The sequence below is a fragment of the Procambarus clarkii genome, chromosome 41 (genome assembly GCF_040958095.1).
Source record: "Procambarus clarkii isolate CNS0578487 chromosome 41, FALCON_Pclarkii_2.0, whole genome shotgun sequence".
NCBI classification, from domain to species: Eukaryota; Metazoa; Arthropoda; class Malacostraca; order Decapoda; family Cambaridae; genus Procambarus; species Procambarus clarkii.
In genome coordinates this window covers 12596904-12619572 of record NC_091190.1, presented here as the reverse complement: position 1 = coordinate 12619572, position 22669 = coordinate 12596904, and the positions used below count along the sequence as shown (strand labels likewise).

Below are 22669 nucleotides of genomic sequence, written 5' to 3'. Positions count from 1 at the left end.
ACCTCTGGTGCAATTGTAGGGACCTATAGCCTCGAAGAAGAAAATAAAGAGTACTCAGAGAAGACCTTGTGGATCCTCAATGAACACTGATATTTTCTTCTCCTACCACTCCTATTCTTTTTGTATGTGTGCATATATATCTAACTTTATTTAAAATGTCATTACACAAAAAGGGTTACAACATTGGTTACATGCAGGGTACAAGGCTACTTGTCACAAGTTGTAGAGCTCCTCCAGCTCCTCTATAGAAGTTATAAATTCATTGAATTCACCGCAGTTACAAATTAATGTTTCCAATAACATCTATATAATATTTTTATTTTAAATGGATCAGCACAACTCATTTTGATTAGTATCTAAATTTCATGTAATTATTGTTATCTATTTTAATTTACTGTTTTGCATTTGGATAATATTGTGGTCACTTAATCTGATATTATAACTTAGTGAAATGCTTTTGGTCTCCAAGATAATTGAATATCAGGCCAATGAGTACTGTATATTGAGATACTATACAGTACAGTAGTATACTCTTATTGCTAATAAAGTATGGACCATTTCTCTTGCTCTTTAAGTAATCTTTGCATCAGTGTCTGAACAGTATTTCCCCTCAGAATATTTAAGCATAATTCAATTTTATCTATCTTTTAGGTATGTGCCCATCGCTACATGCACAAGGGCAAGGGATTCCAGTGGGGCTTTGGCCTTTGCTACATTCTTTCACAAAGTCTTGATGTTGTAGACTATTTGGAACCATGTCGAGGAAAACCTGTTAATGAGTAAGTTTAGTGTTTTAATAAACATGAGTGTACTTATTCTCAAACGTGGGCATTCATTCCTTAAAAGGATCTGACAGTCCCGGTCTCTGCCTTTTCCTCAAAATAGACCAATGGGCTCTGTGAAGGTCCTTTCAGAAGAAAGGAACTGGCCAAACTCAGTCCTTTATCCTTGCATTAAATATAAGTGAAATTTTGAAATAATTAATATTTTAGTTGAAATATACAATTGAAGATACTGAAAATTATTAGTATTTAATATCAATAAATTAAAGTTCAATTCTAAATGCTCTAATGTTATTATTACAAAATTAATATAACAAAACTAGGAAAATATACTGATAAGTTAAATGGTCAACTTTCCCTTCATGAAGACTAGCATGTCAAAATAGCCATCACTGAGTCCTGATCTCTTTGGTTTGAGAACATCTTTTCCCAGTGAGAAGAGTCTCTCCACAGTGGCACTGGAGGGATAGGCATATTGAACTTGATGAATAAGTCCTTCAATGATGGGTTGGGAAACAAGCCCTTGTTGAGGATGAATAGTTTCTGTTTCCTAGGCCCTTTGCTGGGAAAGTTATAAGTTCTTATAACTTATAAGTTATAGAACTTATAAGCTCTTATAAGTTCATTTATAAGTTATTCCTTTATCATATTAGAAATATAGACATTGTGTATTTGTAAATAGCATACCTAATGCACATTCTTCTAGTTTTTCAAAGTTAAAAAAAGAAAGGAGAGTCAGATTGGGTATTCTGGACAAAAGTTTTGAGTATTCTGGTCCTGGTTCTGATAGGCACTCATGAATCAATGAGATCTGGTGCAGTAGTTAAGTATGTCAGCTACCCGGGTGGGCGGCTAGGAAGACTACTGAGGGGCTCTCTCATAAAAGGGCATTTTGTTACCTTCTGTACTTGATTTTTTACAAATGATTTTGTGAATCTCTACAGTTAAAAAAATATCAAACAAAATTATATCAATATTAGTCTTAAGCATCAGTTCAGGTGATGCTGATCAGCATCAGCATTTATAATTTGTTTCTTTTGCTGTTTTAATAGCAGTAATAATTTATTAATGATTTTCAGAGGTCACCAGCAGTATGGGTTCTGTCAGGCTGGCACGAGTGGCTTACTATTGGATGATGAAGCAGTTCTTGGGGTGCCTGGACCATACACATGGCGGGGGACGGTCCACACTTCCAATATTTCGGATAACTTTTTGCTCAAGGACAAAACACAGTATTTTGGCCCAGTTACTGAAAATGAGTCTCCTGTGGACAAGTACAGTTACTTAGGTATGAAGTCATTTGCTTTTTATCACAACAGTCATCCTTAATTTCTGACAAAATCATCAGGATGATAAAAACTTGTGTTATTTATGCTTGAATGTATCGTAAAATTTATGTTTGATCTTCATCTTTTAGTAGTAATTTATGTATATTCTTCATTAAAGGAAAAATGTATGGCATAAGATAACCTTTGAGCAGCTCCATGAAGAATCATACAAGTATTTGGATTAATTTCCTCGATTTCATAAACTTATTAAATTTACTTTTTTCAGGCTACTCGGTGACAGCAGGACATTTCTTCGGTAACTACATGTCTTACGTTGGTGGTGCCCCAAGAGCTAATGAAACTGGCCAAGTAGTGTTTTTCACTCGTGAGAAGATTGGTGTGAGTCTTCTGCGAGTAGACCTGATACTCAGTGGGGAAATGTTTGCCTCAAGCTTTGGATTTGAAGTTCTTGCTCTAGACATTAATGGGGACAGGTCAGTATTATTTGATATAATTCGACGGTATTACAGTATTTATTATTCGTCTTATATCCATCCTGTGGGCAGTAGTAATTTCATAATTGACTGTTTAATGTTTGTGTTAAATAATAAATACTATATGTGAAAAAATAGATATTGTACAGGCTGTAAACAAAATGTATATAGAGAGTATATATATAATTATGTGTTTTAATTTCAGGCGTGATGACCTTATTGTTAGTGCTCCCTTTTACTACAGTAGCACTACCAGCGGAGCTGTGTATGTTTATATGAATAATGATGGAGGCTTCGTTCACAATCATCCATATACAAAGATTGAAGGTTTGTCTCCGAAGAAATCTTGATTTGTTTTACCTACACATTGTTTTGAATGTAATAATATGGCAAGTAAGTGGAAGAAAAGCTCAGGTGGCATTAGAGATTTTTCTCATTCCAATTCAGTTGAACAGTGCAATGTGAGAATTTTTAATAATGTAAAATATGATAAAGTATACCAGTACTGAACGTGTAATTTTTTATTTAGCTGTTCTGTAGTATTTAGTAAGAAACTTAGTTATAGAAAATACAAGAGCTTCTGTAGTGTTTTTATTGCCATGGTCAGCGATAAAATATTACTCTATTTATTCCAGAAATTATAATTTTTGTTTACAAATAATTTTGAGTAGTACTGTATTCTTAGCCACTTGTGTGCTATTCCTTAGTTCCACAGTATTGCTCAAATTTTGCTTATAAATATACTCCCCTGGTGCACAAAACCACCCTATTTTTCCTTCTTTACTAGTCACAGACAATTTGCATCTAGTATTGCATGAACACCTTGAGGCTTTCTGCTGATCTTTGTATGTGGCGTTTACAGGGAGAATCTATTGCCTTCTTTATGAAGATCAGATTGTTTTCCTTAATAATTCAACATCTTTAGGCCCTCTCTCATCACTAGTATGTAGGGCTTGACAGGGTGTCTGACAGAACATTACTCTCCATCATTCTTCTTCTGTGCTTACTCTTTTTGTTATGTCCGTCTCGTAGATTTCAGGAACTGAAAAAAAGTTGACTTATCCTTGGTATGGTTCAAGATGGAGACACTCTTGTGTTTGTCAACTGGACTCAGTATGCCATGTGGCATTGCTTCTTGGCGGCTCCACATTCAGGTTTTCCCTGTGGGTCAGCATCTAATTGGAGTTCAATATAAAATTCACTCTTGTTTAGTGAATGTTCTTAAGTTCTTGTCCTGCTCTGAGATCATTTCTCAACTTCATTCTAAGTTGTTTACTTGATGGGTCAGATTCCTTGTTCTTTTTGCTGACCACACCTGCTGAAACTGCTTGGACAAGTTGTTCATTCACATCCTTTCTCGGTGAGAGTGGCAGCGATTTTCTTACCCACCTGCCTTGCAGGCGTGCTGTGTTCTATGTGTTCCAAAAGCCTGCTTTGATCATTTTTGCTAAACAGCCAAAATCACCACTCAATTTTAACAGGTCTGGTGCTGCCACCTGGTGTTTGGGGACAAGTGGCAGTAGTCAGGTGGCCAAAATAAGCTTTTAGTTCCTATAAGCAGAACTTTACTTGACATTTGTTTTATGTCAAATTTTGGTTTGATGAGATTTGCTGAGTGTAAAGAATTGTATCATCTTACTGCTATTCAGGGCAGTATTGAGAATCCTTGTGTTTCCCTTCCTCTTTGTGATTGGCAGTGATCTATGCAAAGATCCATGCTTGGCTTAGGAGGTGAGAATGTTGTTCTGACCCTGACTAGAGGTAGTAAGGTAAGTTTGTGGGTAAGCAGGTCTTGCTTATGAGAGTGACTGAGTGTCCAACACAAAAATAAGCTTGTCATCTACATTTAGCTTCTTAATTTATATTAACATTAATATTTAACACTTTTTCCATTTTCAGCCACAAATTCACCCCATTATGAAGTCACCCCCATTAGAATGCTTGAGATGTGAAAGTTTGTAAGAATATACAGTATAGTAATTAAAATTTTTTTTTAAAGTACTGCATAAGAATTTAATATCAGTGTGAGTCTGATACTGCAGATTATCTGCACTATTATGTATTAATTTGTGCTCTAATCTCATTTAATGCATTTAAAATTCACCTGAACATTTTAAAACTTGGTATAAAAGTGCTTACATGAGTTTCACCGAATTCACGTTCTATAATACTGTGTAAATCAAAGCCTGCCTAAACATACATAATACATATGTACAAACATATACACTCATGCATTAACTATTATATATACTGTACACGTGTACTTGTAATAAACACGTTTCAAGCCTAATTTGTAAATTTTCAGGATCTCATGATACCAGAATCAATGTTTTGTCAAGTAACTGACTGTACAAACGTGATGCAAAACTATTAATTATGTATCAAAATAGTCACTTTATGCTACTTTCTTATCCAAGGTCTAGGTCTTACATACGACAAGATTACCAGGACACTTCCATCAGATATTCAAGGTGAAGCGTGATTAGACAGGATAGTTATGTGTTAAGTATTTAGTTTTATGTGGAATTCTTCTAGTTGTATGTTAAAGTCAACAATATGACTATCTTATATATTGTATAATACAGAACAGTACATATTGTAGTGAAACTAACATCAAATTTTCATATGCATTTTGTATCTCTTTGTTCTAAGTTTTTTTTTTATGATGACTTCATACTGTTCGAAGTGACTATGGCTTTGTGCTAAAGGCTCTTCTCTATTTTTATACAAGCATTTCTGTATATGTATATGTACTTGTAGTGTAGCCAGTTAGAATTCTAGTTATGAAGTTCTGTCAATACAGTTCTCTCCTGCTTGAACAGACAGATTTTTACCAGACCCCTTCCACTACACCTGAATTACAGAACTGTTGCATCTCAAGTTTGCTGTATACTGTATCACCAAATTTAAGGTTATTCTTATTACAAGTGATAGAACACATCTGTGTGCATTTTTACACATAAATAGGGTCTCATAGTACAGTTGGCTTCAATCTCGACTTACAATCAGGTATCCTGGGTTCGATTCCTGGGGAGACAAAAATGGTTGGGCACATTTGCTTTCTCCTAATGCTTCTGCTTACCTATGAGTAAATAGGTACCAAGGAGTTAGGCATATGTTGTGGGGTTCTTATTTATATATTACAGTATATAAATAATATATACTATTTTTTAAATAGTACAAATATGATAAAAATTCAATTTTAAATTTATATTTACCTTTCTGGCATATGAACAGAAATATAAGTGTTGACGGTCACGTCACATCTAGTTCTCCATGCAAGTTCCAGTTAATGAACACACACATCTTCTCCACCGGAACATTTTATACATATTTCTGGTTAACCACTGGCAGTTGTTGATGCTGTACTGTTGTATATGGCTTTCTGAAGAAACAAATTCTGTTCAGGCAGGAGCTCACTGTATAAGCATGACAAATTACTTTTATAAAATATATAGTTAGTTAGACAAGCATACTGACTGTCCCATTGGACAGGCCCATAATCAGTGCTGGATGACATTCTGTATCCATGCAGCAGGACTCAACAGGCCTTCCAAGCAGGAAAACAAAGAATATCCTTGAGGAATGTTATCCAAGTTCAATTCACCAATGAACTTGGTGATTTCCAAGTTCTCATTGGAAATCCTGGATTTCCAATGCCAGAAATCCAGGATTTCTGGCATTGAATTTGAAATTGAACTGATAAAATCCTCAAGCTCAGATGACGAAACATGGAATTGATAAGAAGCACACCTTGAGATTGGTTAACTTTCAAAGATCATGCTTGCTGGGGCAGACTGGTGACTAGCATATTCTTGTAATTAGCTCAGCTTGAACATTCTTCAAAGCAACTGAGCTATACAAGCCTAGTATGTACAGGGCATCATGATGCAAAAATTAAGGTAAAATATTTAGCTTGATTTTGGAAGTAACAGCATAAAGCTGCTACTGGACACAGAGAAGTATGATAAACTAATGACAAACCAGGTTAGGCAAAAAAAAAATTCATTTTTGGCTAGAATGCTATGGGTTAGGTTGGAAACATAAAAACTTATCATCATGCTCGGAGGTAATAAAACTAGGATTCCAGAGGATGGTATGAATCTTACTAACCGAAAGAGGCCCCAAACACCCTCAGTTCAGATATGGAAGAAGGGGCCTCCAAGACCTATCATGCTTTGGGGTCCACAATAGGGAAGGGGAAAGGAGAGCTAGGTGCACTATGGGATCCTGTGGGATGGGCAAGCTCTAGAATGGGTAATTCCTTATAAGCTATGGGATGGGTAAGCTCTAAGCCTGCTGACAGAAGTCTGCAGTCATTTGCCCCAGTACCCACCTGTTAGAAACAAAAACATACATTCAACCCCTTCAATTTACTCCACTCAGAATTTAGTTGGAATGAGAAGAGCTTCTGTTAGCAATGAATTTAAGTGGAAAAGACAGAGGAATTTATGTTCAAAAGTCATCAGTTATGATGCAGTGCACTAAATTTGTAATATAACATGTCTTGAGGCTGGGGACCTGGCTGTAATATCTGAGTAGGGCCAGAGGAGGTGGCCAGTTGAGAGATTAGTAGGTGGGTCTGTATATTACTGGGCAACTCTTGTGATACCAGGTAGGGCTTGGTGTGGGTGTAAATGTTTATGGATGTCAGTAATGTATTCACTCATGGGCTGGATTGAACAGTTTCCAGTGCCTCCCTAGCACTAGCATGACCCGGCAGAAGATCATCCTATTCTGGATATCTTGATCCTGTAATATGGAACATTCAGTAAGCTTGTCTTAGGGAGCATCTAAGTAGCTCAGAAAATTGCATAAACTGTAGGACAAATGTAATGTACATTGATGTAATGAGGTGTTCTTTTTTGTCGTACACACACACATAGCATTTTGAAAAATATTGTCTTGTATTTCAATTATGGTATGACTGTAGATAAGAAATTACAAAATAATACATTCTTTAGTGTTTTCTGTTCTTTATCTCGCAGTAACATTAAGATATTATTGAATAGCTGAGTAAATGCTAATGCCTTTGTTAAAGTTTTCAGAATACAAATTTTAGAGCCAATTGGGGCCCTTGGAATTAAAAGTTTAAACCAGTTATTTATTGTGCATTTAGTATACTGTTGACGTATAGTATTAATATGGTGAAGAGAGAGTGCATCGAACTTGTATTTTAACCACTTCTATCTCCCTTCCTTGGACCAGGTGCTCCGGGAGAAAGTCGGTTTGGATTTTCCATGACGTCCCTTGGTGATCTGAATCATGATGGATACAAAGATGTTGCTATTGGAGCTCCCTATGAAGGAAGAGGAGTAATTTACATATATTTAGGATCCAATAATGGGCTAATCAAGGAACCTGTGCAGGTATAATTTATTATTACTAAATTATATTTAATATTCTGTACTTTATTTTTCTTTGCAGTTTTAGTATTATTTAAATGCCTAACTGTTTTCTTGCAGTGCCTTAGCAAATTACAATTCTATACTGTATTTGTATTTTTTCATGGAATTAGAGCCAAAGCCTTGAGTAAGGTACTCTGCTTTTGTGCTATTCTATTAAGTATGCTATTGAAAATTGACAAAAACAGGCTTGCTGTTTTTGATAGTAGATAATCAGCTTATTTATGTTAAGAGCCATTATCATAGATTTAGTAGATCATAAACCATTTGTATATATGGTGCAGTTACATTTACTTACCAGCATTCTCTAGTATTTTATGTGTTGTAAGGTATGAATACTAAAACTTGTGCATTTTTTATTTAATACATTTTGCACTAGCAATATTAAAACACCTATAGATGATCTAATTTGTAATATCTGACAATATTTGAATATTGAGTGTCATTTTAGTTTTTAGCCTATTTATACTTAATGTTTGTGTGACACATACCTCTTTTCTTTCAGGTTATTCATGCTGAGGACATGCCTGGTAAACCCTATGATGCATTTGGTTATTCCTTGAGTGGTGGTATGGATCTAGATGGGAATGGTTATCCTGATCTGCTCACGTCATCTTTTTGCAGTGACAGGGTTCTTTTGATCAGGTAACCAAAGAATGCAAATGCAGTTTTTAGTTTGATATGTTAATATATATATATACATATACATATACATATGCAATACTGTATAGGTGAAATAAGAGTAAACCAGACCTGAGTATTTGTGGAACACCTCGTCGAGGCTTCTTGCACGTTGAACTCTTAGTTGGTGTTGCATCTATTTTTTCTATTATTAATATAAATGCATTTACTGTAATTGAAATGTTGTACAAAGCAAATATGTGATTAGCATTCACTTTACTGCAGAGCTCGGCCAATTATTGACATTCAGACTCAAGTACAATCACAAGGTCAGCTTCAGAATATTGATCCCAGTAAAAAAGGCTGCACAGAAGACCTTGGAGCATCAGAAACATGGTAAACAATACTTGAGTTTGTAGATCATAATAATTTTATTGATTCATTGATTTATATATTGTAACTACTGTACTTTTTAGAAAATGTTACAACAATAAAGTTCTCACACCAGTTGGGATAGGTGCTCAAATAGTTTTAATGCTGACATTTGTTTCAAACTTTATTTTTACATTCAACACAGTATTGTATGTATTAAATTTATAATTTAAATTTTTCCACTGTGTTTTTCTTAAAGAAATTATAAACACTATGTTGGTGTTTGCAGGTACACCCATTTTATATTTATTTTTATATAATATGTTCCTGTATATATATGATACTCTTTATTTGAGTTCTTCATATATTTAATGTATTTATTAGTAAGTTACAAAAATATATAATGCTTGTCTTTGTAATTTTGTATGCAAATATAGGAAAACTTTTAGTGCTGTATTGAGTATAATTATAAGTGGTTAATGACAGAAACCCATTTTTAATAAAGTTATGAAAAACCTTAATTCTATGAAGACAGTAAATCAGTCAACTAAATGTATACAATTTTACAGCTTTTCATTTGATGCATGTTTCAAAATGGACAATAATGCTGGAACAAGAACCGGTCTACGACTTAAGTACACTATTGAAGAAAGGGTTTATAAGGACCAGCCAATTGCAAGGGTGCGCTTTTCTGATGGCCTGCATGACCGGCCCAGCGTTGTGCAGCGTGACATCAATCTAAGACCAGAGGATATGGGCATTTTTCAATGCTCCCGAGAAATAGTTTACCTTCTGGTAGGTCCTCAAGAAATTTAAATGTTTATCTTGAAATTAAACTGATGTACTATATGGTATATTCCTGAGAATCCAAATAAATATGGGCCAGCAAGTTGCTGGATTTACATTTTTGCATAAAACTGAAAAAGTAAGATTGCTGTGACAGTTGAATACAACTAATACAAATGTATTAGTTCCTTAAAATAAAGCTTACAAGTTACTTGAGGGCAAGATAGTGGTGCAACTTCATTCATGTACTGTTTGAGCCACTTAATGAGTGCTGTTGAAATTTGAAAAGCTTCACCAGGTCAATTTCTTCCATATTCCAAAAAAGATTTCATTATCAATCTGTGCATAGAATATCTTGAACTACTTCCTTTGGGGATTAATACTGTGAATATTTGTGCTTCAAATACCATCTAATACCATAGTTGCCATCTAACATAGTGCCAGACTCTTCCTTATCTAGCTACTTAACAAGATCTGTGTTCTAGTGCATAGTCAGTGGACTGTCTTAAGTCTGATGAAGAGCAATGTCATGTTTTTATTTAATTTTAGCAGGAAGGCAGAGTAAATATGAATAATCTATAACATATTCACAACATAATAAATATGAATAAAGTTTAACATTTTCACAGCTCATAAATATGAATAATGTATAACATATTCACAACATATTAAATATGAATAAAATATATAATTTTCACAACACATTAAATATGAGTAATGTATAACATATTTACAACACATTAAATATGAATAAAGTATAACATGTTGATGATAACAAAGCATGATTCAATAAGGCTAGCAAGCTGCGTGTACTCGCCTAGTACTCACCTAGTGCGTGTGCTTGAGTACAATGCTAACCACGGGTTATGTCAAAACTCAAGTGCTACAGAGTATACAGAATCCCAAGTATCTATAGTTAGGTACTGGGCAACAGGACCATTTTAATCTTTGAATACTAGTCCGAGGATTACTGTATACTGTACTAAAGTTGTATAAATTTTAATTAATTTTTGTTTGGAAAATGCATTATTAAATTAATATTGTATTTCCATCTTATTTTACCTGAATTTATCTGACAGCTTTTACACTTTTTACGTGGCCTTGTCAGAGTTAAGAAACCTCTTGGTTTTGTAAAGGATTCCCTCGTTTTGACTGATGAAGCTTCAATGAGTATTTCATCATTTATCATCTTTTTATCATCTTTTTATCATCCCTGTTTAGGTATCTTCATCAAGTAGGCTGTTCCATAGGTTTATTATTATTTTGTTTTGCGGCTTAATAAACTTGTAGCTGATGGCTCTCATATGCCACCTTAATTTTTAAAGAAGTGCATACCTGGAGCATACATGAAGAAGGTTTCGAGAGTTCTTCTACTCCCGAGCCCAGCCGGAGGCCAGGCTCGATGGAGTGGTTGAGCCTTGTTGAGCGTATACTTAATACTTAAACCCCAAAGTGGTTGGGGTTTAAGTATTAAAACTTGTTCAGTATGATAACTGTCACTCTTGAGATCAGTTCTGTCATGCCTTATTGGGAGAGATGACAGTCCTGTAGCCCTGAACCTATCATAGTATTGAACTTAGTCCAGTGATGAAATATCTTTCTGTAGGTGTGGATGCCTTGCTTGACTACAGTAGTTGAGGTAGGGATGCACAGGGATTTTTTCAAACAGTATGATTGTTCTCTAGTCAATATTTTCAAAGGCATGTTTGATGTGTCTTAGAGTTTGGTTAGCTTTATTTTAAGGCTGCTCTTACTTGCTGTGCCGCTGTCAGTGATTGGTGGGCTGTTAGTCCAAGGGCCTTTTCTTTTCCCACAGAGAGCAAGGCAGCATTTTAAATGTGAAAATTTGGATGTACATTGTTGTATTCCACATGCAAGGTGTTGCATCTTTATGTATCAAATATCATTTGCCAGTTTTTGCCATTTACTTAGTTTGTGTAGGTAATTTTGCATGGAAATAATATTGCCTTTGCTGTCGTAAGTTTAAGTGTTGTTCACAAATTTGATGATGATTGTGACATCTCAATATTTGTCACAGATTTGATAATATGGTTTGGGATGTTTTTGATGCAATTTTAATGCCACCTCATTTTAACTAGCACATTTTACATTCAACCAATTAAGGGCTTATGTACCCACTACTGTGTTCATTCAATAGCCTTACAAAACTTGTGTGACTATGGTTTCCCAAATCACACTGCTGTCACTGCAAAACTGCCTTAAAAGTATGAAAACTAGATGTTTGTCTTACGTTTATTCAGGAATTTAATAGTTAGTACTGTACATCAAAACAAAAGGGAATTTCACGAATGTTAGAACGATATCCAAGATATTTCTTGAAAGTCCTCTGCACACTGACATAACTACTATGTCATCATCAGAAAAGACACAATAGGATCATCAACAATGGTTGTTTAATGGGACCATACAAATCACTTCAAAATGATGGTTGGTCAGTGGGAATGGAGCCACAAAAATGAAAAAGGTGGGATCAGGTAATAGCACATCCATATCCTCACTTGACTCTAGAAAGAGCATAGTACTTTACTGCAATACATACAAAGAGGATCTCCAAACAATGATCCTAATCATGAATTATTTCTTTTAACTAACTCGGAGGTTAAGGGTAAGTCTCTAACATCCCAAAACACACTACCTGGAGAGGGTCTCGGGAGATCTTCTACTCCCCGAGCCTGGCCTGGGGCCTACCATAAATGGACAGTGAATGGACAGTAAGAGTAGTTGTTCAGCATACCCTTCTGAGGCATAAACACATCAGTGCGTCACACAGGAAGAGGAAAGGTTGTAGTGGTGACCATTCTGTCTGCACCATGACCCCTTTCTTTTTTCCTTCATACGCACACACACACACACACACACGGCCGGGAGGCCAGCCTGCCGAGCAGACAGCACGCTGGACACGTGATTCTGTGGTCCCGGGTTCGATCCTGGGCACCGGGGGGGGGGGAGTAAGGTTAGGGAGAGTTGGGGGGGGGGGAAGCACCACTGTTTTGTCCTCTTTATAAAGTCCTTACAGGTGAAACATTATTTATAAATAATGGTCTACTTGGTAATTCTCAATATTACTGTAGTTGCTATTATTACAGTTTTGTTGTTGATGTCTTATTGTAAGTTTATTGTTGCTTGTATTAGTGTTGTGTTTTTGGTTATTTTGATGTTATTGATGCTGTGGGTATTGTTGTTCTTATAGTTCAGGTATTGGTATTGTTATAGTTCATTTCTTTGTCAGTCATTAGTCCTAATACTTCCACTAAGATGTGAGAAATTTATCCTGGGAGAAATTAATTATATAATTTTTATTTTGTTATTTAATTTTCATCAAATAAACCTGAATTAACTTGTATATTTTATTACTTATTTACATAAGCAAATGTACCTAGGAGATGTGCCTTATCCATCAGATATTGAAATATAACAGCAAGAAATTTTGTTCAATATTTCAGCTTTAACACTTTAGAAATAAAGCAGTAGAAAGAAACTTCAATTGTACCCCCCAATATTTTCTACAGGATGCACCAAGAGATATACTTCGTCCACTCAGGTTCAAGCTGTCTTATGAAATCATCCAGCGAGAACCTCGTCCTGTGGCTGAAGGGGACCCGGTCCCTGACATTGATGACTACCCAATCCTCAACCAACAAGAAGCACTCAGGTGTGATTGAGATTTATATTTCAGAATCTTAATTTTACCATCAGTTGGTAAAAGAAATTAAAATTGATTATAAAATGAATTTTACATTGAGTTTCTGTAAATTATGAGTAGCTCTCAAATTAGGTAAACCAGATATATCACTCTCTTTGAGGCTTATTAATGTTGAATTGTAATATTTCAGGTACTTTGAGGGAACATTTGCCAAAGATTGTGGTTTAGATGACATCTGCGATAGTGACCTGAATGTAATCGGAAGTCTTGATTTGGAACGTCATGCAAAACATGATCACTACCTCTTGAGACTTGGCGAACAAGATACTATCCCTCTCAATGTAGAAGTTACCAATACTGGTGAACCAGCTTATCAGTCCATGTTGCGTGTCACTCATCATAAGGCCCTTGTGTTTAACCTCAAGGAGTCACAGGTATGAGTTCCAAATTAATATGCTGAATAGATAAGGAGTCATATTGAAAATAAAGTACAGTAGTACCCATTCTCTCACTGATGGCAATTATTTTGACCGACTGATAATTCAGAATTTTTTTAGTTCAGCAATTATTCAATTATTGTTTGTTTGTTTCTCTATTTGCATACTGTAATAATGCTTTCTACACATAGGTATTACTCATAGTAATATTAATAATAATAATAATAATAATAATAATTATAAAAATAAGTATAATTGGCTATGTTATATTGTATACATACATGGTACTGCATGAATTTTTTTGTTTATAGATCCACTAATCACGAAAAGCCTTTTGAGCAAATCTTGGGCAACGTTTATACAGTGGAATATTAGATTAAGTTTATAATTAACAGATATGTAACTCAAAATACTGAACCAAAAATCATCTCGGAAATAATATACATAGTCACATAATTATATTTTAAGATTTTATTATTATTTTATAAGTATTATATATAGGATATTAGCAGAAGTGAGTAACAGTTAATTAGAATGTCAATAATGGCTTTCAAATCTTCGATTCTGTAGCTTGAGCAGTATATTGGTTTTATATTGGAAAATTTATAACAATTATACATTTACAGTACCTGTATTTTAATTCTAAAAATAGCATGAAACATAATTTGCTTACTGTGTTTAGGATGAAGGCTTCGAGTTATATTCTATTTGGTGTGGTAGGTATATAAAGGATTGCATGTCAACTAAGTACTTCCATGATTTTCTGTTTTTGAATTAGTTAGAGGTAGTACAATATTTGTTTCTCAAGTGGCATTTATGGATTCTGTTGTAGCCTTCTAAGAAGGATTTGAAGTCAGGATTGGTATTGCAGATCAGAATTTTGAAAATACTGAGTTTACTTGAGAATGTGTTTAGTGCTTTTATATTTAGCATGTTCAAGGGTTTAAATAAAGGTGCTGCCAATTTGTGTTGAGTAATTTTATGTTTGAAGTAGTTTTGAGCTGTTGATTATCAATTATAGATCCTGTAGGTTGAGATATGGATGGCGCAGATAAATAGCAGCTGCTACAGACACATGGAAGCTTAATTATAATCTGAAACTCTTCTGTATATGTACTATGAATGTATGTTTATTTACAGTATAAGAGCTATGTTTGTGGTGTCCCTCTTCCCTATAATCTATGTCATATGTCTTTTTGGAACTGCAGATGGTTTTGGCATTCACCTCCTCACTTAAACTATCCACAACTCTTTGCAAAAGAGAACATTTGGATATTTTTTCAGCTCATTTGCTTTCTAAGCTTGAGTCTGTGAATCCTTGTTCCAGACACTGCAAGTTTTAATAATTCCTCCTTGTCAACTTTGTCAGTTCATGTCCTGATTTTGTATGTGATCATATCTCTTCCTCTCCTTCTATCTACTAACATTTAAAGGTTTAATGCCTCAAATCTTTTCTCATAAGTCATGTTTTTGTATATTATAAATTTGGTAAAGGAATGGCAGTTTCTTTTTAAGCATAATAAAAATGCATTTGGCATATTTTAATGCTTTTTGAAGCAGGTTATTGAAGTTGGTATTCTAAGATTTAGTCTTATTTTCAGATTGGATCATACCAGTGCTCAACTGTGTCCCCCACTGTTGTTCAGTGTGGTATTGGTAATCCTCTTATTGACACAACAGGACCTTTGATTTTAAGCTTCAGAGAGTCTGGCCATCCATTTGATTCTAGATTCATCCTTTTTACTGTTGCTGCTAACTCATCATCCTTAGAGAAGACACGACAGGATCCTTTGCATTTCCGTGTAGAGGTCATTAAAAAAGCAGAAATATCAATTATTGGGTACGTATGATTTATGTATGATATAATATCCAATACATTGTACAGGTATAATACCTCAATGAAACTAACCAACTCATTCTTGTTTACGTACAGTACATAATGCTGTACTTATGGTGACCCAACCATTTGATTATTATTTTTATACACATATTTCAAAGAACCAAAATTTGTGCTTAAGATTTACTTGTTCTTTGGATTTGCATAGAACAAGGTGATTCTGTTACAAATTTTGAGAAGACATAGTTAAGTTTCGATAGTTTTTGTAACTTCTCTGTAATTTGTATAGCTAAAATACACAATATTATTTCAAACACATAAGAATCAACTGCAGTTAGTCAACTTATTGAAGATACTTTTGCATTTTCTTTTTAAAATTACTATTTGAGGTACTGTATGTACTTTCAGATCTGTGACTCCTGAACAAGCATTCTATGGTGGAGAGGTAACTGGTGAATCAGCAATTAAAAATATGGATGAAATAGGGATGGAAGTGTCTCACAAGTATGTGGTTGATAACCGTGGACCTTGGCGAGTAGATGAGCTGCAAGTGGAGGTTTTGTGGCCTCATCAGGTGGAAAACAATAAAGAACAGGGCAAATGGTTGCTCTACATGACAGATGTGCCAGTAGTTGATGGTAAGAAAATATTTTATCAATGTTGTGTATTTAGCCTATGAAAAGCTAGGTGTTCACATAAAAATGACATTTCTCCAAATGCTTCTCTGTAAATTCCTGAGCTAAGTGCAGGATTTGCAAAGTCTTAGGGAGATGCACCAGGCCTCTGAAACCCATCTTTCTCTATTGGGTGTCGGGACCAGAATCTGGCTCTCTAAGAGACAAGAAGAGCTAAGGGATCAGAGATAAACCCAAAACCAAGAGAAACCTCACAAGAGAGGGTAATTCTGATAAAGCAAGCCACTACCAGGATAAAATAAGGCATCCTCTTGTAACAAGGCATACTCCTGTTGCTGTTGTTTAAACACCCTAACTATAATATGCCTGATCGTTGGTTGCAGTTAGGTACATTACAATTAGGTTGTGTGCCCCTTCATAACAACCATTTGCTTTGTTACCTCTGGGGACTTATTTTCTTCAACCAGTTGCTTGTTTATTACACTTATGCTTTCTGAACTTTTTGTTTATCTCAATTTTGAGTTGATCTGTGATCCTAAAACTTTCCTTGCCTCAGACACAGCTAAATTCTGGTCCTCGCTCCTGGCAGTCTCAGGTGTGTCTCAGAGGCCAGGTACATCTCCCCACGGCTTGGCCGCACCACCACTTAACTTGGGGATTTACCGAGAACCCATCAGTAAAGGGTGTTTCATCTGTGTGGTTTTCCATTTTTAGGGACAGGAAGCCTGTTAGGCTTATTGGGGTTCTGCAAGGACAACAAATGACCTTTCCTTGGTTGTAAACCACAATAGTTGCATAGCTCCTTGGGTATCTATTTTGGTGACCAGAGGCATCATGTGCAAGGAAATGCATCCATATGTCTCACCTGCCCAGGAATAGAAGCCAGTATACTGTATTTTGGTTGTATTTAAAGTAGAGGTGCTCATTGAAAACCTTTTACAGATATCTGTTGTCTGTGTGCAACTTGCCGTTAGTCAGTTATGAGAATTTGTCTGCTTTTACAGCTTGGCCTAAGGCTGTGCTTCTCTGGTGACTCCAAAATAAGTCAGACTCTTAGTAAAACATTTTTTCATTTGATCCCTAATCATACTTTTTTGTCTTATTTGACATCCCTGTACACACTCTTTCCATTCTCATATTTCAGGTGATATATATATTTTTATTTACTGTATTTCTGTACTATATAGAAAATTTTCCTATTTATTTTATATTTCCATTATAACCCTATCTCTAAATATGTAAAACTTTAAAGCTAATTTTAATATTAGTACTTCTTTGTGCTTGAAAGGACTATGATGTTGAATTATTAAGTATTGTATGTGTTCTCTCTCCTTACAGGTGTTGGAGAATGTGAAATTGACCCAAAATTTGTAAACCCATTGATTCTCCGAAGACAGGAAGGATCCTCAACTGGCCCCCTAACGGGCCTGGATGTAGAAGGTGAATTAGAAACAACTAGCCATCTAGGCCCTGGTAGTCAAGTCCCTAGTGAAACACAAGATCCAGGTGAAGCTGGAGCTGGTGGTGGAGGTGTAAAGATAACAAAGACAGTAACTAAAAAGGTGACCAATACTACTACAATAAAAAAGAAGACTTCTAAAACAACATCTGACAAGGAACTCTCTGTATCCACTGAAAGAACATCGTCATCTCATGGGTTCTCGTCTGGTTCGTCATCATCTAGTTTTTCATCATCATCCTCATCTGGTTTTGACAAGTCTGATTCAGGCTCTTATGTAGATCAAGAAGGAAGTGGCTTTGATCAAGCTGGTGCTAGAGAACATGGGAGAACACATACTCGAGTCAGTCGAAGGGTTTATTCTTCTTCAGATAGATCTAAATTTGATGAAGAGAATAAAGAGATTAATAACCTTGACACAGATGGAGATGGCATTGTTAGTTATCATGAAGAGACTCGCACTTCATCTGGAACCTCACCTGATGGAGGAACAAAATTCCATGAAACACATCATGAAAGCAAGAGCGTAACTGTAAAAAAGGAAGATATACCAAGTGGACGGTGGAGTGACCATGGTGGACATAGGCAATTTAATACGGGAACATCTACTTCAAGTTTCAGAACTTCTGATAGGGATCTTGAAGATGGTCAGCCGCGGTGGGAAAATCGCAGGGCTTCATATTCCGGTCAAGGTGCACGACACAATGCAAATTCTGAAACAAATATTGATGAGCTTGAAGGGTCAGGCTCATCCGCTATATATAACAGAGGTGAACATGGTCGGCAAGTGCACAGTAATACTCATAGAGTTGAATCTGTTACCAGAGATGGGACCATTAGAAGAACGCATTCTGGAGGACATGGAATTACAGATGGGAATTATAGAAGAATTTCTAATGAAGAAAGGAGGACAGCTGATGGTGGGGATTCTAGAACACAAACTGTTGGATTTGATAGAAGGCCTGACAGAGATGGAAGTGAAATATTTAATGTATATGGAGAAAGAAGAGTTGGTGAGAGTATAATTTCCTCACATGAGTCAGACAGAGGCTTGAGAGTAGATGGTTCTCATAAAGTGGACAGTAATAACAGAGAAAATGCTAGACAAATTGGTGAGGATTCATTTACAGGAACACATACACATGAATCTAGAAGAGAACTCAGCAGAGATAATTTAAGAAATTATGATGGTGATAGATATGGTGAAAGGAATGTTGATAATCATGGTTCAATAACCCATTCAGAACATAACAGAGCAAAAGTTGATACAGGACATAGAACTTCACATGAGTATGATAGAAATAGAAATCATGAGAACGATGGCAGGGACCTCTTTCAGTGGAATGACAGAAGAGCAGGAACTGAAGGTCATCATGGATATTCTCATGAAGGTGAGAGGATTAAATCAATATCATCGGTAGATACAAGAAGAAATTATCATGGTTTACATGATATCCATGATGATAACAGCAGGACTGACCCTCACTGGAATCATAGAACAGGTACTGAAGATCACCATGATTATTCTCGTGAGAGAACTCGATTTATATCAAGAACAGATCCTGATGATTATTCAAGAAATTACCACAGCAGAAACACGCAACGTGGTTTTAATGATGACCAGGTAAGAACCTCTGAAGATAGTTACAGGGCAAACACTGAAGACTCAAGAACAAGTCATGGGAGAAATGTATGGTCAAGAAATAGACATGAAAGCAATACAGAATTAAATTCTGGCAGTGGAGGACAAAATAGAGCTAGAGGGAATACTCGTGAAATGCAGCACCAAGGAAGCTTTGATGACTGGAATAGCCCTCAGATTCGTAGAAATAACACAGATAGTGCTTTTAATAGACGAATCCCTCACTTTGAGTCATCAGGCCCTGATGAAAATGGTACATACACCCAAGTGGAGGTAGATCCTTTAACTGGTATAACTACAGTCTACACTAGAAGAGTGTTTTCTGGTAGTTGGCCTGAAAACTGGGAACGTAGATCACACAGGCAAGGGGTATCGACATCATCCTTACAAGATGAAGATAAGCAGATTAGAAACAAAAGGGACTTAAGGCGCATCAAACGAGAAAAAGAACTTATCATCAAACCACAGGCTGTAACTGATGCTCAAACAGGCAAAACAATGCAAGTGGTGAACTTGGTAAGTACAGTGCAATATATTTATTTTGGTTTCATGCTAAAACTTGCCTCTACCATTTTATTTATTGAGAATTTTATATATTTATAGAATATTAATATAGTATATAGAATATATATTCTATATATAAGAATATATATTCTATCTATCTATATTCTATTTTCTATATATATTCTATTCTATTCTGAATATATAGAATATTTATTCTATATATAAGTTGACCTATATATACAAGTATATAAGTTCTATATATAATGCTATGAGAATGCAAGACCAAATTTGCTTAACAGGCAGTGATTTTTGTTATTTAAAAAAAAATCAAATAGGTTTATTTGAATTAATAATATTATATTATATTAAGAACACGAATAACTGACTTAGTTATGATAGATTGGGTTAGGCTAGGAAGTTGTAGGTTAGGTTAAGGCTAGGTTAGGTTTGGTCATATTTCTACATTAGTTTTAATACAAATTAAACAAATAAAATCATATATAATATAATGGAAAGCCTTATCATTTCATAAGAATTTTTTTTTTTTAGAAAAATGTGTAATTTCAGGAAAACTCTGCTTGTTAGGCAACTCAGACCTTGCATACTACACCAAGTAGTGCATTCTGGCTATTAGGCTCAACATATGTCTCCACATACAAAGATGAGGTAAACTCATTATAATTAAAAGCAAAAATTATTGCTTTCTAAATAAGTAGCTCAACATGATATTTTGTGAAATAGTTCTTAAAGCACGAGATGTGTGTCTTCTCTTTTCTTTCCAGAGGTGTGATGGTGCTATTCCAACTGCAAAGTGCTTTGTTTTCCGTTGTAATATTCGCAACTTGGGAGCCAAACAATCAGCAAGTATCCGTATCAAGTCCAGATTATGGAACTCTACATTAGTTGAAGATTACCCTCGTGTTAGTTATGTGAGTATTAAATCGAAAGCCTCTTTGATTCTTCCCAAGGACATTCGTGAAGACCAAGATCAATCAGACGATGTGGCTTCAGCAGAGACCTTAGCATATCCTGACCTGCTTGATCAACTTCCTCCTGAAGAAGTGCCTCTTTGGGTAATATTAGTTTCAATCTTTGCTGGACTCTTAGTTCTTATAATTATTGTTTTAATTTTGTGGAAATTAGGATTCTTTGAGAGAAAGAGGCCAGATCCAACGCTCTCGGGTAATCTGGATAAAGATGCCAATGGATACTAGATTTATATTAGAAAATATTTGTGTTTGTTTAAAAGTGCCAATTGAATTTTAGTGTTTCCTAATGGAAATATGGCAGATAAATAATACACCAACACTTTCAGTCAGTATCAGTGGAGGTTCATAATGTCCACTTATGCTTTAACACAATTTTTAATACAAATAATCTACCCTCACTCTACACAAACTTTAAAAAGAGGTAGTGTACTTTGGTCACAGTAGGATCAGCCCTAAATTTATGGAAGAAATGCATAAAATTCCTCTTGCATATAAAATCTTTGCTACTGGAGGTAGTATCTTCCCTGTGACTACTATTACTAGCGTGTTGCTGCTGCTGTTATAACTGTGATGTTCCGTGTGCCTTTATCTCTCAGAAGGCTATCATGTGGCTCTTTACGAGCAAAGAATCCATGTATTCAGAAATTAACGCTTGTCTATTAGACTATGCTTATCTGGATTGTTTATTTTGAATGTAGAATGATCTTTGTGGGAAATAGTAGTGATGAAGATGTTATTTTCTTACAAAAGAAATTTGCTGTTGCATCTACTCCATAGATTTTCATTAAAATATATTGATGCTCTCAAATTTAAGTTAGAAATTAACTGTGTGCAAGAGATATATATCCGTGAGAGGATTGTTTTTGTGATATCTGTATAGATGATACACAGTATGGTGGTTCACTTATACACAGCTGTTCATGTTACAAATGGTACTGCACTTGTGATTTATAACAAAACATAAGATGTACAGAGTTATACACTCATTAATGCAGTTTTTTTATACATGAAGTTTATGCAGCTGTAAAAGTTTGCATTTGTGATGCAGATCTGTGCATATAAAGATACGAAAAGGTGTTGCACTATGTACATAAAAATACAGTGATATACTAGTGGTGCATAACTGTGTATGCATGAGATGACATGGGAGTCACATTCATAATGTGTAACTGTGCATGTGAGAGAGGCATCTGGTGTTGCTCTTATAATGTTCAACTTTTGTACATAAGAGATTCACACGGTGTTGTACTTGCAATACTCGCTGCTCTCCTGTTCAATAAATTTTCAGGTGTCATTTTACTGTCATTTGTATTGTGTATTGCATTAGAAGCAACTATATTTTGGGAACACCTGTTGTAATTTTTTATATTCAGTAACTTTGCATAAATCATTAAAGTGATATTGGAAAGTATTTTGAATGTTTGGTTTGTCACATTATGTTAGAAATGCTCATCAAGAGTTGTGTTCATTAGCTTTATATGAGTTGCAAGTTGTAAATGTATGAATGAGATTTGCAAAATGAATATTAAACTAATTATCTATTTGGTTGTTCTGCTTTGTCTTTTGATTTGTAAATATATGTAGATATTTGGTGGCAAATGGTGTATTAGTCCTAAGTAAAACATATTTTTATCAGTAGTTAATAAACTATTGTTCATGAAACATTCTTTGTTACGGTCTGTTGTAGTTGATTCTCATATCTGCATATTCATTAGGATCTCACTGTATATATATATATGGAAATATTTACTTTTGTGATAAAGTTATACACTGG

The 22669-nt window shown here is 35.1% G+C and overlaps 1 protein-coding gene across 2 annotated transcripts in view; it reads left to right on the top strand.

Moving 5' to 3' along the window:
- LOC123761053 (uncharacterized) overlaps positions 1–22307 on the top strand; it is a 181914-nt gene extending 159607 nt beyond the window's left edge. For both annotated transcript variants that reach the window (XM_045746921.2, XM_045746920.2), the window contains 14 exons: positions 652–779; positions 1862–2070; positions 2337–2544; positions 2750–2871; positions 7753–7913; positions 8455–8594; positions 8856–8966; positions 9512–9737; positions 13259–13401; positions 13583–13826; positions 15431–15669; positions 16075–16304; positions 17640–19918; positions 20689–22307. In XM_045746921.2, coding sequence (XP_045602877.2) covers positions 652–779; positions 1862–2070; positions 2337–2544; positions 2750–2871; positions 7753–7913; positions 8455–8594; positions 8856–8966; positions 9512–9737; positions 13259–13401; positions 13583–13826; positions 15431–15669; positions 16075–16304; positions 17640–19918; positions 20689–21120 — 4872 coding nt within the window. In that variant the 3' untranslated portion in view covers positions 21121–22307. The remainder of the gene's footprint in view (positions 1–651; positions 780–1861; positions 2071–2336; positions 2545–2749; positions 2872–7752; positions 7914–8454; positions 8595–8855; positions 8967–9511; positions 9738–13258; positions 13402–13582; positions 13827–15430; positions 15670–16074; positions 16305–17639; positions 19919–20688) is intronic.
- The last annotated feature ends 362 nt before the right edge of the window (positions 22308–22669 follow it).